This window comes from Rhodnius prolixus, unplaced genomic scaffold, assembly GCF_049639745.1.
Source record: "Rhodnius prolixus isolate KJV_2025 unplaced genomic scaffold, Rpr scaffold_6, whole genome shotgun sequence".
Lineage (NCBI taxonomy): Eukaryota > Metazoa > Arthropoda > Insecta > Hemiptera > Reduviidae > Rhodnius > Rhodnius prolixus.
The window spans coordinates 22,362,864-22,381,187 of record NW_027411634.1 but is presented as its reverse complement, the minus strand read 5'-3'; the positions used below and the strand labels follow the sequence as shown (position 1 = coordinate 22,381,187).

The 18,324-nt window shown below is 34.2% G+C and overlaps 1 protein-coding gene across 1 annotated transcript in view; it reads right to left on the bottom strand.

Moving 5' to 3' along the window:
* Positions 1-18,324, bottom strand: part of LOC141461079 (cholecystokinin receptor type A-like) — a 428,938-nt gene that overhangs the window by 304,715 nt on the left and 105,899 nt on the right. The window contains exon 2 of the mRNA XM_074141758.1: positions 6,059-6,287. Coding sequence (XP_073997859.1) covers positions 6,059-6,271 — 213 coding nt within the window. The 5' untranslated portion in view covers positions 6,272-6,287. The remainder of the gene's footprint in view (positions 1-6,058; positions 6,288-18,324) is intronic.

Sequence of the window (18,324 nt, the reverse complement as noted above, 5' to 3'; positions counted from 1 at the left end):
GTTCCGATGAAGAGTGGAATGCAATTTTATACAAAATCGCAATAGTGAAAAGCGAAAACTTAAGCCACATATTTTTAACTATAAAAGTGTAACTGGTCCGTTATTCAGTGATTTAGTATGTAAGGGGATAAGTAATTTTACATTTTATTATTTTTTTAGACTTTCGAGAAACACATTCAATTATTTACATAAGATAACACTTGTAAACTTATTCATTTACCTGATATAATTTTTTCGATCGCCATCTTAGCTTTTAAAAATTGCGCCCAATTTCTGAACGCCCACATCGACCCAGCTCTTAAGATGGGGCGTTCTGAGCTTCGCGTGAGCGAAAATAGTGACGTTTTCGCCACGACCACAACGACCGCGGTCGTCAAGTGGTACGGCTGAAGGTACATTTTGATCGTTGTGAGCGCTTAGTGGAACGCACCAATAGTATAGAATTGTAAAGTGATTCTTTGAGAAGTCTATGTTAAGATCATCATAAGGATAAACCTTATTTGTATAAATTTAGAAGCAATTTAACATTTGATTATGATGCATATTTCAGCTCTTATTCTATTTATACAGATTGAGAATCAGACTCATTATCATCAGTGTGCGATTGGAGAAACAAAGTGAATGTCTACCTGTTCATACGTAACTTGATTTCTTCAGGTAGAGAGCAGGAAACAAACATGAATGCTATTTTAAAGTTTTGAATGACAGAGAAATAGTTGTTTTTATAACCTGATCCTGTTTATGCGATAACCCTAGAAAAAACAAACATTTGCCATCAAAAAGAATCAATTTTGTTTGCATACCTTCCCATGAGATCTAACAGAAATTTGGCCATCAATATCACACCTTTACTGAACTTTTTTTTTTGTTTTTTATAAAGTGCGGAAGTGTAAACGAATTCACCAAGAGAAGAACTAAGGGGTGAATGTCCGGCTCGCCAAAGAACTATAATAATTACAGAGTTACTGCTTCGTTAAATAATTAATTTTATTAATTAAAAAAAATTTTCTTTCTTTCCTTTTAATTAATATTTTTTGCTAACTATAAATCTTTCTTTAGAAAGATTTCCTCTAAAGCATAAACTTGAAGTGGCACTTGAAAAGGTTATATTTTCCGTACTCGTGAATCCACTTATTATTCCTCTCTCAATCTAATTTCCTTTTAGGTTTTCACGAAAATAATTCTGCAAAATGCCTTATTTCTTTGAGCCTTACAAGACAATAAGAACACTACTTCTGATTTTTTTGTTTTAATGAAATTCTGGTTTTTTTTTCCTATTTTTTACATTCCAACTAAGTTAATTTCGAGCAAAAGTAACTTGAGCTTAACGTGAATCATGAACCCTGTTGTTCAAGAGATAAAGGACATTCCATAATTTATTATTCTTCCAAGTAGGATTTGCTTTAAAAAGCGGTTGTAATGTATCTTGTGTCATTATCTGAGCAACCAATCATTAGCCTAGTCATGTCTAAAGCCAGAATGGCTCCAATGAAACTTGTCACGCTCCCACGTCTGGAGCTTTGCGCCGCTCATCTCCTGGCCCTCACCCTCCATAAAGTCAGTTTCCTCTTCCCTCAAATACCCTCTCCAAACATTTTAGCCTTTTCCGATTCCACCATATCTCTCGCATGGATAACAGCTACCCCACCTCCGCATTGGAAGGTATTCGTAGGCAATAGAATGGCTGCCATATTAGAAAAGGTACCCGCTTCCCAATGGTTTCATGCCCCCTTCTCGCAGAACCCTGCTGATTGTGCCTCACGTGGGCTACGTCCCCAGGAGTTAGTAAACCACCAGACTCATGGCCCTTAGGACAAGTAAATGCAGATTTGTCAGACCCGATTGTGGGAGCAGAAATTCGCTCCCAGGCTCTTAACGTATCGATCGCAGCCTCCTGCCCCGAGGAATTGGAATTCAAGTTTTCCAGTTTGCACACACTTATAAATGTAGTAGCCTGGTGCCTGAGATTCGCCCATAATGCCAGAAATTCAGCCCATCACATGTCAGGTCCATTAAAGGTCAAAGAACGTAATGAAGCCTTGCGCGCCCTGATTATTCGAGCGCAGCAACACTCGTTCATAGAAGAAAACCAAGATACCCAGTCCCCTCGACCTAAATTACGCCTAGTTAAAACCTTAGGCCTGTTTTTGCATACTGATGGAGTGTTACGAGTTGGAGGAAGGCTAAGGCTAGCCAATCTTCCTGAAATTAGCAAACACCCTGCCTTGTTGCCTCCAGCAACACCCCTTGACAGCCCTGATTATCCAGGATGTCCACAAAAAGCATTTTTAAGATAAAAAGATCTTAAATTTGTAAATAGTTTCAACAATTTTTAAACAAAAGCCGCGTTGCTGTAAATCCAAATATCTTTACTATCAATAAGAGATTTTAAGAGATTAAGGCAGTTCAATTTGGGCAATTTCAATCTAAAACAAAGTAATTTTTTGAGGAAGCAAATAAGATAATTCTGAAATTGAATTAATAAAGATTTCTTTATACTCTTGTTTGACGTTAACAAACTTTAATAACAATCTTGGACTTCCTCATCACAATAATCTTAATTAAATTCTCTTAAGGACAGAATTTGAGAAACAAACTAAAGCTTTCAGTTGGTACATTTTATTATAATAAAAAGTATTTTTTAATCATTAAAACTGTCCGGTAGGACAGTTGTATAAGGGTAGATCGTCAAAAACTGCACGAAAAAGCGTAACGTTGAAAAACACCCATCTTTGACAATTTTTTTCTCTTTTTCTATAAAAGATAAAATTCCCAAATTTTCTTTAAAATCCTCCTTTATGACTAATTTTTTTGCCACAACATAGATTAAACAGATTTCGAGAAATACGTTGCTGAAAATGAGGAAAAACGGCATTTTCAGAAAATGTTCTTGTTCTTGTTGTTCTTCTTCTTGTTGTTGTTACCTTTTTTGTAAACTGCGTAGCGCCTAAACGGATTTTCATGAATGAGGTATCATTTGATTCAGAATTTTATGTAGATGTGCCTTTTGGGGGGTCTCGACGCTGTACACTGAACATCCTCCTCCATACATCTTCCTCCACATTACCAGAGTAATCCTCTAAGGAGATTGAAGAGAAGATGGCCTCGTGATTTACTCTTATCGTGAGAGCAAAGCACGTTACTGGAGTGACACCACTAGGTGCCTTCTCCACTCATGATTTTCTTTTATTTTTTGTCATCAGGTACCATATTTGCTTGTTGCAACAATCGCTGCAGTGGTAAATTCCAATAAAAGATTTAAAAAAAAGAGTGAAAACCATTAATTAAAAGTAGAAAGGTTTTAATTGGGCCTCGTGTCATGCAAATTTTAAAACGTGCCATCTTTAGCAACGTGTGCCATGGATTTGCCACCACTGCCCTAGAAGGTACAATAATATTAACAAATTTATGTTTCTTTATTAAATTTTTTTTATATTTAACCTTCCTTCTTACACAAATTAATTTATCTCTTATATTTGTAATCCAAAATACTACCTTTTTCCCTGTATAACTTAAAATTATACCTGGAGGTTTTGCATTTTTATTCTAACAACAGAAGCCCAAAATTTTTTACTAGAAATATAATGCGTATAAACTTGTTTTAATTAAGAGAATTGGTTAAAAATTGTAGAACAGCCAAATATTCCATTGAACTCAAAATATAGTAGGTACCTTAACAAAAACTTACAGTTTAAAATGTTAAGTATAAGGGTTGATTAAACGCCAAAAGGTACACAAATCAGCGAGTACCCAACATTTCATTAATACTTCATTAATAGTCAAGTAATTCTACTGCATTAATTTTCATTAATAAGTTATTTTTTAGAATTTATTAGATGTCACAGACCCTTATGCTGGCCATTTTCGTCTACAAAATATATGTTCAAGTAGCACTGTAGATTGACTGTAATATCTAGTTATTTATAATAATCAAACTATTAATTACAGGTTAAAAAGAAAAAAAATATGAGGCTAAAAAATTCAAAACTTTTTTTTATAAAAAACTTACATTAATTTTTTTTTTTTTTTTGCGCATCAACAGCTGAGGTTATTAGCGCCCGGAGCTTTTTCCAGTGCACTGCCGGCCTCCGGACAGTGTTCTCTCGTTACAGACAACACTGTCCATCAAAGGACAGTGAGCTGTAAGAAGCTCCTAGGAAGAGAAAATCTAAGGGTCAGCTAACTTACATTAATGATTTTTTTAAAATGTTAAGTATAAGGGTTCATTAAACGCCAAAAGGTACACAAATCAGCAGTACCCAACATTTCATTAATACTTCATTGATAGTTAAGTAATTCTACTGCATTAATTTTCATTAATAAGTTATTTTTTAGAATTTATTAGATGTCACAGACCCTTATGCTGGCCACTTCATTTATAATATTTTTTTGTTATAATTATGATAAATCACATATATACGTACATGCATGTTAAAGTAGAAAAAGACAAAGTTAGAGTAGGCTACTGTCTTGAATTCGTCTTACCGAAATATTCGTGAGCACAAATAATACACAGATAATAACAAGTAGATTATTCAACAACAATTATTCATTTCTCAATTGTAATTTAATTTAATTATACCTTGATTGAGAATGTAATTGAAGAAAACTATATTATTTGCGATAAAGCCAGATAATTATTACCTATTATTATAAACGTTTGACTACTTCATAAAATAACAATTACTTTGATCGAAGAATGAACTTAAACCGACGATTTTTATTTAAAAATAAAAATAAATAAATAAAATAAACAAAATCATTGGTACAAGTTTTTTATAAAAAAAAGTTTTGAATTTTTTAGCCTCATAATTTTTTTTTTATATTTTTTATAACGTTTTTCTTTTTAACCTGTAATTAATAGTTTGATTATTATAAATAACTAGATATTACAGTCAATCTACAGTGCTACTTGAACATATATTTTGTAGACGAAAATGGCCAGCATAAGGGTCTGTGACATCTAATAAATTCTAAAAAATAACTTATTAATGAAAATTAATGCAGTAGAATTACTTGACTATTAATGAAGTATTAATGAAATGTTGGGTACTCGCTGATTTGTGTACCTTTTGGCGTTTAATCAACCCTTATACTTAACATTTTAAACTGTAAGTTTTTGTTAAGGAGTTAAGAAAGTGTTCTCTCGTTACAAACAATATTAGTCATCACCGGAAAGTGAACTGTTTGAAGCTCCTAGGAAGAAGATCAAATCTGTGGTCCAGCAGATGGATTCGAACCTGTGATCTCCGCGTTGGAATCCAGTATTCGCTAACCACTCAGATAATATCCTCCTTATTTTATTATAATTATTATATTTATTAATATATTATAATTAAATTTACAAAAAGTTTTGAAGAAAACGTGCTTTTAGAACCTTCCCCATAACCTTCCTTTAATTAACAATCCTGTCAAACCAGAGTGATAGGTAAATACATAATAACATTTTGCGAAAAACATTTTTTTGAACATCAAAGCGGACCTTTACCCATGAATTTTGAAACAAACTCATTAAGATGGTGTCTGAGAGTTTTTAGAAAAAAAGATAAAATAAATAAGATGTCTCGCAGAAGGACTTCTTGGGTAACCAATGAACTTGGTAACCACACCTATTTACATTTTTTTGAAGGAGATAAATCTCTCAGGATAGAAGTAGTACTAAATTGTAATAAAATGGTTTACAAAAAGCTGCTCTTTATCTCTTGCCAATTGTTAGCATAAAATAATGTAAAACAAGAATTTAAAAGTTTGTTATTAATAATGTAAGTAATAAGTACAGAAAGAATAATTTTTGTAAAATAATTTTATATAGTGAAATAAATGTAGATTGTAATATATTTACTAAAAAATAAGTGCACTTATTTTTCTTTTTTTGGATTGTATTATTAAAAATGCCAGACTAGTTAATAAAATACTCAAATAACCTTAATTATTCTAAATATTTATACCAAAATTTACCAGCGCGGTTTACCAGTACGTATTACAAGCCCAAGCAGACTTACCCATAATAACATCAAAAAATTAAACCCATATATAAACTCAAAACATATTTACTCACCAAATTGAATAGATAAACGTTGGTAACAGTGCGCATTCTTCTATTTCTGGTTAATGTCGCCAAAACTAAGGAATTACCAACAACCGCTAGTATAAAGATCAACATATATAGCGGTATCATTAATTCAGATATTCCACTGCCATTATCACTGCCTCCAGTATTAGTGGTCGATGTGCTCTTTGGTTGGACTGTAGCTTCAGTGTTGTTCCGCATCTTTCGATATATCTTTCTGGAAAAAAAATAATAATAAAATAAATTAAAGTAGAATTAAAGTTTAGCAATGTAATATTTTTTTGTGGATAACAACTGTATGGTAATTTTATACACAAAACTGTAAATACCGTTTTTTTGGTTTTTGTTTTCTACCATTGTTTGTTTCATTTATATGGTGAGATTGATCGAATGCGGTCGATCGCCCACTATGGTAACATATCGATAAATAAATAGTGTGCGATTGTACTTGTTCTGTTCTAAGTCTTTTTTTTTTTTTGTCAGAGACAATTACTATTGAATGTCCTTCACTGTTTATCTCGACATACTAACAACAGTTGATTTATCGACTCTACAAAATGTAGTATATACTATCAAGAAATAAAGTTCTGAATATAATCAATATTTACAAAATCAGAAAAGAAGTTGTACCTACTCCGAAGTAAATCTTAAATATAATTTTATCTTAGCGTTTAATTAAAAATACCACATTAGATATTTTAATTACCCAGAATTCACTAGTGCTTTTTAGAGATATTCTTTAAAGTATTTATAGATCGGTCTAAATGAGTGTACGAGGGTCGTTTGAAAAGTCCGTGCAAAGTCAGAGAGATAGCACCACTGGCGCGTATCTAGGTTATGTTTAGTTAGTAGCATCTCTTGGAAGAACACACACCAAGTTTCAGCCAGATCGGTCTATTTCTTTGTGTTTGGCATTCGTTTGAATCGAGGAAGTCGAGTGATTTTCAAAAAATGGACGAAAAAGAATTTCGTGTGTTGATTAAACACTACTTTATGAAAGGCAAAACGCCTGAGGAGACTAAAGAGAAGCTTGATAAAGATTATGGTGACTCTACACCTTCGATTAGAACAGTTTATAAGTGGTTTCAAAATTTTCGGAGTGGCCATATGGGCACAAGTGACGCTGAACGTTCTGGACGCCCTGTTGAGGTTACTACTCCAGAAATCATTGATAAAATCCATGATATGGTGATGGATGACAGAAGAGTGAAGGTGCGTGAGATTGCTAGTGCTGTGGGCATCTCGAATGAACGGGTACATAATATTTTGCATCAACATTTGGACATGACAAAGCTATCCGCAAGATGGGTGCCGCGATTGCTCACGCTTGACTAAAAACGAAATCGTGTGAAGTGTTGCAAGGACGGTTTGCAGCTGTTCCAGAAGAATCCGCAGGACTTTAAGCGTCGTTTCGTCACTGTGGATGAAACATGGATACATCACTACACTCCTGAGACCAAAGAACAATCTAAACAATGGGTTACCAAGGGGGAATCTGCGCCAAAAAAGGCGAAGACCGTTCCTTCGGCCGGAAAGATTATGGCGACTGTCTTTTGAGATTCGCAAGGAATAATCCTCATCGACTATCTGGAAAAGGGTAAAACTATTACAGGTGCATATTATTCATCGTTATTGGACCGTTTGAAAACCGAGCTGCAAGAAAAACGCCCACGATTGGCCCACAAAAAAGTCCTTTTCCATCACTACAACGCACCAGCTCACACCTCAGCAGTTGTGGTCGCAAAATTAATGGAAATAGGGTTCCAACTCGTTTCACATCCCTCCTATTCTCCAGACTTGGCTCCCTCGGACTACTATTTGTTCCCCAATATGAAGAAATGGCTGGCGGGAAAAAGATTTTATTCAAACGAGGAGGTGATTGCAGAAACGAATGGCTACTTTTCAGACTTGGACAAATCCTATTATTCGGAAGGGATCAACAAACTAGAGCAGCGTTGGACGAAGTGTATAAGCCTAAAAGGAGACTATGTTGAAAAATAAAAAATGTTTACCCCAAAAAATTAAGTAGTTTTTATTTTTGCACGGACTTTTCAAACGACCCTCGTAATTGTCTAAATTGGGTGACAGTGAAAGGAAAAATGATTAAGTACGATCTGCAGCCCAATTATTCAACCTGAAAATTCAATTAAATCTGGAATTGTACGACGTAGTTAAAGTTGAAAGATAGTACTCATTATCGCAAGCTGACATTTTACTTCTCTTTAGATCTTTGCTTTTGACTTCAAATCTGATTAATAGGCAGCAGTTAGAAAACTCTATAAAAAAAAGAGAGCACACCAGAAGAGCTAACCAAGACCACCGCTTAATCTGTAATTTAAATTAGAATATCTATTTCCTTGTTCATTTTGCAGCCAATCAAATAGCAGGAGGAATTCTCAGAGATAACGCAAGAATGTATTTATAGTTTTCATTTATTTAATAGGATTTTTGAAATTTGGGCCGGATATATATACGATTTTTTGCTTTCTACAACTCCTTGCAGATTTTTATTTTGAATTTTTTTCACCAGAATCCAAAAAAGTGGATTTACAAATTAATGATACGGCTGATAAATTAATTATATGGAGAACCTATCCCCTCTATCCCAACAGTTCAATTTATACGAAAGCCGATGATACGGCAATCCTATCCCATAATTCAGATCCAATGAACGCAATTCGATCCATCCAGTTTCATTTTCATATCCTCGAACCATGCTTTCGCAAATGGAGAATAAAGGTCCACGAGGCTAGATTTCATTACACAACATTTACTCTCAATAACAAGGAACTCCCGCCAATTTATCTGAACAAGACCAGCAGATAGCTTGGACTTTACCTCGACAAACGTCTCATAAGTGGAATACCCATATCCGACTTAAGCGACATGAACTTCTACCGAATGATGAAATGATTACTCTACAAACGATCCGAATAGATTATAACAAACATAAAGAGACTCAATACAGCATTGTACTTCAATTGTACGGTACAGCCAAGTGCTCCAATCTTAACTGCATCCAATCCCTTCAATCGAAAATACTACGCACCATCATTACGCACCTTTCTTTACGGTTAGCAATCAGACTACGAGGGTCGTTTAAAAAGTCCGTGCAAAAATAAAAACTACTTAATTTTTTGGGGTAAACCTTTTTTATTTTTCAACATAGTCTCCTTTTAGGCTTATACACTTCGTCCAACGCTGCTCTAGTTTGTTGATCCCTTCCGAATAATAGGATTTGTCCAAGTCTGAAAAATAGCCATTCGTTTCTGCAATCACCTCCTCGTTTGAATAAAATCTTTTTCCCGCCAGCCATTTCTTCTTATTGGGGAACAAATAGTAGTCCGAGGGAGCCAAGTCTGGAGAATAGGGGGGATGTGAAACGAGTTGGAATCCTATTTCCATTAATTTTGCGACCACAACTGCTGAGGTGTGAGCTGGTGCGTTGTCGTGATGGAAAAGGACTTTTTTGTGGGCCAATCGTGGGCATTTTTCTTGCAGCTCGGTTTTCAAACGGTCCAATAACGATGAATAATATGCACCTGTAATAGTTTTACCCTTTTCCAGATAGTCGATGAGGATTATTCCTTGCGAATCCCAAAAGACAGTCGCCATAATCTTTCCGGCCGAAGGAACGGTCTTCGCCTTTTTTGGCGAAGATTCCCCCTTGGTAACCCATTGTTTAGATTGTTCTTTGGTCTCAGGAGTGTAGTGATGTATCCATGTTTCATCCACAGTGACGAAACGACGCTTAAAGTCCTGCGAATTCTTCTGGAACAGCTGCAAACCGTCCTTGAAACACTTCACACGATTTCGTTTTTGGTCAAGCGTGAGCAATCGCGGCACCCATCTTGCGGATAGCTTTGTCATGTCCAAATGTTGATGCAAAATATTATGTACCCGTTCATTCGAGATGCCCACAGCACTAGCAATCTCACGCACCTTCACTCTTCTGTCATCCATCACCATATCATGGATTTTATCAATGATTTCTGGAGTAGTAACCTCAACAGGGCGTCCAGAACGTTCAGCGTCACTTGTGCCCATATGGCCACTCCGAAAATTTTGAAACCACTTATAAACTGTTCTAATCGAAGGTGTAGAGCCACCATAATGTTTATCAAGCTTCTCTTTAGTCTCCTCAGGCGTTTTGCCTTTCATAAAGTAGTGTTTAATCAACACACGAAATTCTTTTTCGTCCATTTTTTGAAAATCACTCGACTTTCTCGATTCAAACGAATGCCAAACACAAAGAAATAGACCGATCTGGCTGAAACTTGGTGTGTGTTCTTCCAAGAGATGCTAGTAACTAAACATAACCTCGATACGCGCCAGTAGTGCTATCTCTCTGACTTTGCACGGACTTTTCAAGCGACCCTCGTATTGAATTTTTATATGTTTTTTGTAAATTTGTAAATAAAAACACTAACTATGTATCCATCTATCTAATAAAATCTTGAAAATTGAAAAGTATCGTAATATCGGGAGTAGGTACCACTGACGGAACCGACAATTAAAGACAAAATCAGCCCCAGCGGAAACCTGGAAGCACAATTTAGTGAATGTTTCGGTATTTTCAAAATGGTTCCAATTTCTTTAAGCTTCGTATACTCATGTTGGTCTATAAATTTAAATTGGTACTTTTTTTAGACAATTCAATTTAAAAAAAGTTCTGGAAATGGGATGGTTGGTTCTTCGAAATGATTTTAGACATCATCCTATAAATAAGAATAAAAAATTGAATAAGGAACTTTTAAGATATTTAAAGAAAAAAGTCTGACGAGAAATCACATTTTATTAAACAGATATTTTTAGCGTTTTACCTTCGAAAATGGTTTCCATTAAAGTGGAAAATGGTTTCCATTCAATTAGTGGCACTCGGGAAAATTTGATTAAAGACCCTTGCTAGAGACTGGAGCGAGAGGCGTATTTACCGTTAGAAACCCCTTTTCACAAGCACCTTTGCAAATTCATATCTTTACTTTCATTAGTTTTTCAATTGGTTTTTATTCAGGGGTTTTTTAAGAGGAGTTAGAAAAGAAATGGCGACATGGAAATGTAGGTAACCAATCCTGCTTTAATATTATCGGAAATGTAGGTAACCAATCCTGCTTTAATATTATCGGAAACAGCCCTAACTGTTTAGAAACTATAAATAAACTAGAACAGTTAAATACAATATTTAAAAAAAAAATCGATTAAAACAAATCGACACCTAATGAAAGTAATAAAGTAATGAAATAATAAAAATATAATTAAGTTAACTAATTTTCAACCTTTGATACGAGGTGTGGCTATTAAATAACGAGACTGAAGCTGCTACAGAAGAACTATGCATGCGCCAAATCTTAACGACCGACAGCTGTGCAGCGTAAAGCCTTCTTTTTCGATTGCAGCGTCTCACGTGTTTTTGTAGAGAAATCTGTCTGACCGGAACCGTCATTTGTGTAAGAGGTGTTAGTTTCGTTTTGCCGAAAACATGAAACTTGGCGAAACCTCTACTGAAACTTAACTTTTATTAAAAGAAGTTTATGGCGATGAATGTTTATCACGTTTTTGAGAGGTTCAAGCGTTTCCAAGATGGCCGAGAAGACGTCCATAGATGATGACCGCCCTTCCACGTCCAAAACGGATGAAAATATCGATTATAATTAATCAACATTACTACCATGAGGTGCTTGCTCAACTCCGTGAAAGAGTAAGGAAAAAACGGACCCGATTTGTGGAAGAACAAGTCACGGGGTTCTCCATCAAGACAACGCACCCGGCTCACACTGCATTGTCTGTCAAGACGTTTCTAGCCAAGTACAACATCCCGGATTTAGGCCATCGCCTGAGCCCCATATGACTTCTATCTGTTCCCCGAAAGTCAAATCTGCATTAAAAGGAACACGATTTCAGTCCGTTGAAGATGTGAAAGAAAAAGCGGCACTCGTCATGCAGGAGCTCACAGTAAAAGACTTCCAGCACTGTTTCGAGCAATGGTAAATTCGCATGGAGCGTTGTAGGGATAGGGGAGGGGTGTATATTGAAGGTGATAATAACTAAATATGTATAAATTTAAAATAAAATGTTTTACAGCAATAGTCTCGTTATTTAATAGCCACACCTCGTATGTACCAACAAATTTTAATAAACACTTCATCAATGAATATTGAAATTATATAACATGTATTTATACAAAATTATAAGGCACCACGATAGCCGAGCGGTTAGAGACGAGGCTCGCAAAACTAAGAAGTATTGTTGGTTAGTGGGTTCGATTCCGGTCTAGGCCTTGGATTTTATTGAATTGTTATTTATAGTCTCGTTATTTAATAGCCACACTAATAACACTGGTAACAACAATAGCATTTTCTAATTTAAAAAGAAAAAATGGGGTTAGAGGAGAAAATGCCATTGTTATTAGCATGTGCACTCCGGGGTTGGTAGTACTGATTAGGAATGCATGATTTCTTCATAAAGGAGTAACCGTTTTTATTAAAGCTTCGAAAAAGCGGAAAATTTAAATTTGTTTTTCCTAAAATTCATGAATAAATTTAATTTTATCTAAATAGTGGGATGTTATTTTATATAAATACATAGAAATTTATACATCTACTGTTCTCAAGATTTGAAAAAAGAAAACCCGATAAGGCTTTTCTTTTTTGGAAGTATCAATGAATGTACTTTTAAATATTACATTATTTCCAATAATTTTCTTTAAATTAATTTAATTACTCGACTGTGTTTTCTAAATGTTCAAAAATTTTGGATCAACTTATCACTTAAATTCAAATCCGAATCCTGAAACTGTTCTCCTAAATTGTACCGATGATACCGCTATACTTTCTCCTCACATTGATCCGGTAACTTCACACAGAAACCTTCAGAACTCATCTCTTTTCTCTTGAGGAATGGTTTAAGTAAATGGAAAAAATCACTAAATCTCAAAATATTACTTTCATGAACTAGGAAAGCTAAATTTGTCTTACTCGGGGACATTACGAGAAAAATAAAAAAGAAAACCCCTCTTATATAATTCCAAATAAAGAAAACTACCGTCGGAACTTCATTGTTTATCTTTACTGGCAACAAAACGGTGGTTTTTTTGAACCAAACTCCTGCACCAACTGTGGACAAAGTACGCTACCTTGGACTGCACCTAGACAAACGGTTGACATGGAATCCCCATACTAGACTGAAAAGACAAGAAACTAACCAAACGCTACAAACTTCTCGCCAGACTACTTGACAACCGATCGAAACTTAACCTACATAACAAAAGACTCTTATATCTAATGTTACTGCGACCCATTTGGTCATACGGCATCGAAGTATGGAGATCAACTAAGCGTTCCAACTCACTACGCCTCCAGGCATTACAGTCAAAAATACTTCGAAAACTTCTTAACGCTCCGTTCTATGTATCTAACCTCACTATCCATAATGACCTCAAAATTCCTTTCATTACAGATCTTTCTAACACTCGTTTCTTCAAATTTCATTCCTCTACAGCAGCTCATCCTAACCCTCTCATAGAACACCTATCTTCCTCCACATTACCAGGTATTCCTCTAAGGAGATTAAAGAGAAGATGGCCTCGTGATCTTCTCTTATCTTAAGCACGTTACTGGAGTGGCACCACTGGGTGCCTTCTCCACTCATGATTTCCCGTTATTTCTTTTCCCTTTCACCGTATTTGCTTGTTGCAACAGCTGTTGCAGTGCTAAATTGCAATAAAAGAAAAAAAAAAAAAAATTTATATCAATGACCTTTTAAAAGTAATGTGCATTTAAAGTTCCGGGTCAAAGCTGATCCGACAATACCAGTTGAAGTTGAGATTTTGAGAATACCAGTTAAGGGTAAATCTAGAATAATTATCTCTGATAATGGTTCGGAGTTTAGGTGTTTTTTATAGAATATAAGGAATAGAAATAAAGGTAAATCACCGATCTTGGTATACTTCGAACACCACTTCTTCCGTCTAAAATTGTGACGATGTAGAGGTTTTTCCTGTATATTTTTAACGGTAGTATCAAAACTGGTTGCGAAATAGTAGCAAGTATTGATTATTGTAAAAGCAATAAAACTTTAGGGCCAGACAAAATGCCCAATGAATGTTTAAAATGTAATCCGGCTTCCTCGATCCATTTCTTTCTCTGTTTACTTAATAAGATTTGCAGAGAGAAACTATAAATATTCCACTTTGTTGGCCAAAACGTTTGTTCTAATTATTGGTCGATAGTTATTTTTAGTAGTAAATGTTTTTGCTTTTAAAAATGTTCACTATTATCATTTGTAAGGAGCCAAAATAGATCCATAGGGGTCGCGGTGGCGCAGGCCTTGAGGCCACCCTAATTTAATCTAATCTAATCATTTGTAATAGATAGGGTGCATAGGAAGAGTAGCTCTTATCGTAAGATGAACAGGATTTCTGAAGAGACGAGGCAGTCGCAATGCAGTATTTTTCATTTTGACTTGAAATTTTAGTACAATTTATATTCTCTGGGCATTTATGGTAAAAGATTGCCTCTGACTACGAAAATGCGTAAGACATTCGCGTTGGTCATTTGTCAACGATTAGAACAGTCCAATGAAACTTCATATTTCAATTAAATACATACTTTACTTTAAAAAGAATTTTCAGAAATTAATAAGAGCTACTGAAATACCTTTAAAATGAAAAAAATAATTCTAGCCAATAACTTTTTAAATATAGATACATTTTTTGAATAAATAAATAATCCTTTGCTACAATAATCAAGGAATTGATTCCGAATTGTCTATCCTTAACAAAAACTTACAGTTTAAAATGTTAAGTATAAGGGTTGATTAAACGCCAAAAGGTACACAAATCAGCGAGTACCCAACATTTCATTAATACTTCATTAATAGTTAAGTAATTCTACTGCATTAATTTTCATTAATAAGTTATTTTTAGAATTTATTAGATGTCACAGACCCTTATGCTGGCCATTTTCGTCTACAAAATATATGTTCAAGTAGCACTGTAGATTGACTGTAATATCTAGTTATTTATAATAATCAAACTATTAATTACAGGTTAAAAAGAAAAACGTTATAAAAAAAAAATTATGAGGCTAAAAAATTCAAAACTTTTTTTTATAAAAACTTACATCAATGATTTTGTTTATTTTATTTATTTATTTTTATTTCTTAAATAAAAATCGTCAGTTTAAGTTCATTCTTGGTTAAAGTAATTGTTATTGTATGAAGTAGTCAAACTTTTATAATAATAGGTAATAATTATCTGGCTTTATCGCAAATAATATAGTTTTCTTCAATTACATTCTCAATCTAGGTATTCATCCCACAATGTTGTATATATGTAATATAAAGTAAATAAGATATGCATATTTTTAGGACAGCTAATTATTCCAGTATTTTACTATAAGTAAAATTAGGGGGACTAAATTAAATTACAATTGAGAAATGAATAATTGTTGTTGAATAATCTACTTGTTATTAACTGTGTGTTATTTGTGTTCACGATATTTCGGTAAGACGAATTCAAGACAGTAGCCGACTCTAACTTTGTCTTTTTCTACTTTAACATGCATGTGCATATTTATGTGATTTATCATAATTATAACAAAAAAATATTATAAATGAAGTGGCCAGCATAAGGGTCTGTGACATCTAATAAATTCTAAAAAATAACTTATTAATGAAAATTAATGCAGTAGAATTACTTAACTATTAATGAAGTATTAATGAAATGTTGGGTACTGCTGATTTGTGTACCTTTTGGCGTTTAATCAACCCTTATACTTAACATTTTAAACGGTAAGTTTTTGTTAAGGAGATTTTTGTACCTTTTGGATAGATTTTCCTTTTTGTTTATTTTACAAAGTTACATATCTTCTTTACAGATTTTTTTAAAATTTGGAATAAACAATTCTATCATTATAATCTGATAAGGTGTTAAGTCGGAACCGTAACTACCAATGGAGAGATCTTTTTAAAGAATGATTATAGTTGCGTTCCCCCAAACCATCCTCAATAACAATTTTTTTGAAAAAGCGTTTTGAATAACATAGGAAGGTATTTGTACGTAAATAGCAAAATTAAACTGCGATTTCAGTACTTCCTTTTAAGAGGAGTAAGAAAAATAAACTACGATTGCAGTACTTCTTCCTAAAAGGCAAAGAGGCAAAGATCTTTTAATCGAACGACAATTTATTGCTTTAAATCGGTTCATTCATTGATAATTTAAATGATTGCAGTACTTCCTCTTAGTAGGAGCAAGAGCATCAGCAACCTAGAGGAGCTTTAACCACTTATTCGAGCTGAATTTTATCAAAATCGGACTAAGCGTTATAGAAATATTGGTAATAATAGTTTTAGAAAGGGCCTTATTTGGGTGGGGTAAACTCCCCTCCTTATGAGACACGGCGTCGAGACTTTTAAAGTGCAAATCTGTACAAAATTTCGATTCGAATGACCCTTCATTCATGCAAATCGGTTCACGTGTCGATAATTTGCAACGATTGCTATACTTCCCCTTAACAAGTGTAAGAGCAGATCGTCGCTTTAATGTTACGTAGGGGAGCCCTAACCCTATCATCCTACCAAATTTTATCAAAATCGGACCAAGATTTACAAAGTAATTAGTAATAATCATTTTGGAGGGGGCCTTACATAAAGGGGGCTAACTCCTCTCCCATTCATGTACAGGATCGAGACCCCAAAAAGGCACATCTACATAAAATTCCGAATCGAATGACACCTCATTCATGAAAATCGGTTCACGCGTTTAGGCGCTACGTTGTTTACAAAAAAGGTAACAAGAACAAGAAGAAGAAGAACAACAACAACAAGAACATTTTTTGAAAAAGCCGTTTTTGCTCATTTTCGGCAACTTATTTCTCGAAACCTATTAGATCTGGGTTGTTGCAAAAAAATTACAGTTATGAAGGAGGGTTTGCCCTATAATTTAAAGAAAATTTGGGAATTTTATCTTTTATAGAAAAAGAGAAAAAAATTGTCAAAGTTGGGTGTTTTTCAACGTTACGCTTTTTCGTGCAGTTTTTGACGAACAACCCTTATACAACTGTCCTACCGGACAGTTTTAATAAACAAAAAGCAGTAAAGAGTGAGAAGTTCTCTTATCATAAGGATTTCAGGAATTAAATAACAAAAGACTTCATATTTGATTCCATGCAGTAGCAGGTAAAAATGGTGAACGCTGGATTATAATGTAATTGACTTCCTGGAAACGTGAGAAAGTTAATTTGTTTATTGCCAATTGTGAAATCGATAAGTTATTCATCACGCACAAGATATAAATAAGACCTTAACAACATTAAGTTAATTCAATCTTTTTTTTGCAAAAAAATGTTATTTATTTATAGTTTTGTTTAGAAGTATTGCTTAACTGTCTAACAAATTGTTGTTCATTTAATAAATATTCATTAGTCTAGTATAAACAGTACCTTTCTGACACAGATAAGTTATAGGGAAAGCAAGCAAACTTATTTTGTTAAAATGTACAGCCTAAACTCAGGTGCTATAAATCAAAAGATAGCGTGAATCGATTCTCATTAATTCATTCCAGAAAAACATACATATTTATGACTAACTACGAGGCTGACCAATATTAAGCAACCACCACTAAAAAGATCAAATAATTTTGCATTTATTCAATCTTATTGAACAATTTTATTGATGTAGCAAATATTCCAACGTATCTTTGATTTTAGATTCTTTGTAGCACGCTTGTTTATTGTAGCCCAGGCCCCAGGCTGGTTTCGGATTTTAATCCATCATCCATCATTTAATTAGCCTGATTTGCTAAACTGTGTACAATATTCCAACGTATCTTTGGTTGTAGATTCTTTGTAGCACGCTTGTTTATTGTAGTCCAGACTGGTTTCGGATTTTAATCCATCATCCATCATTTAATTAGCCTGATTAGCTGAACTGTATTCAATATTCCAACGTATCTTTGGTTGTAGATTCTTTGTAGCACGCTTGTTTATTGTAGTCCAGACTGGTTTCGGATTTTAATCCATCATCCATCATTTAATTAGCCTGATTAGCTGAACTGTATTCAATATTCCAACGTATCTTTGGTTGTAGATTCTTTGTAGCACGCTTGTTTATTGTAGTCCAGACTGGTTTCGGATTTTAATCCATCATCCATCATTTAATTAGCCTGATTAGCTGAACTGTATACAATATTCCAACGTATGTATCTTTGATTTTTGATTCTTTGTAGCACGCTTGTTTATTGTAGCCTGATTAGCTGA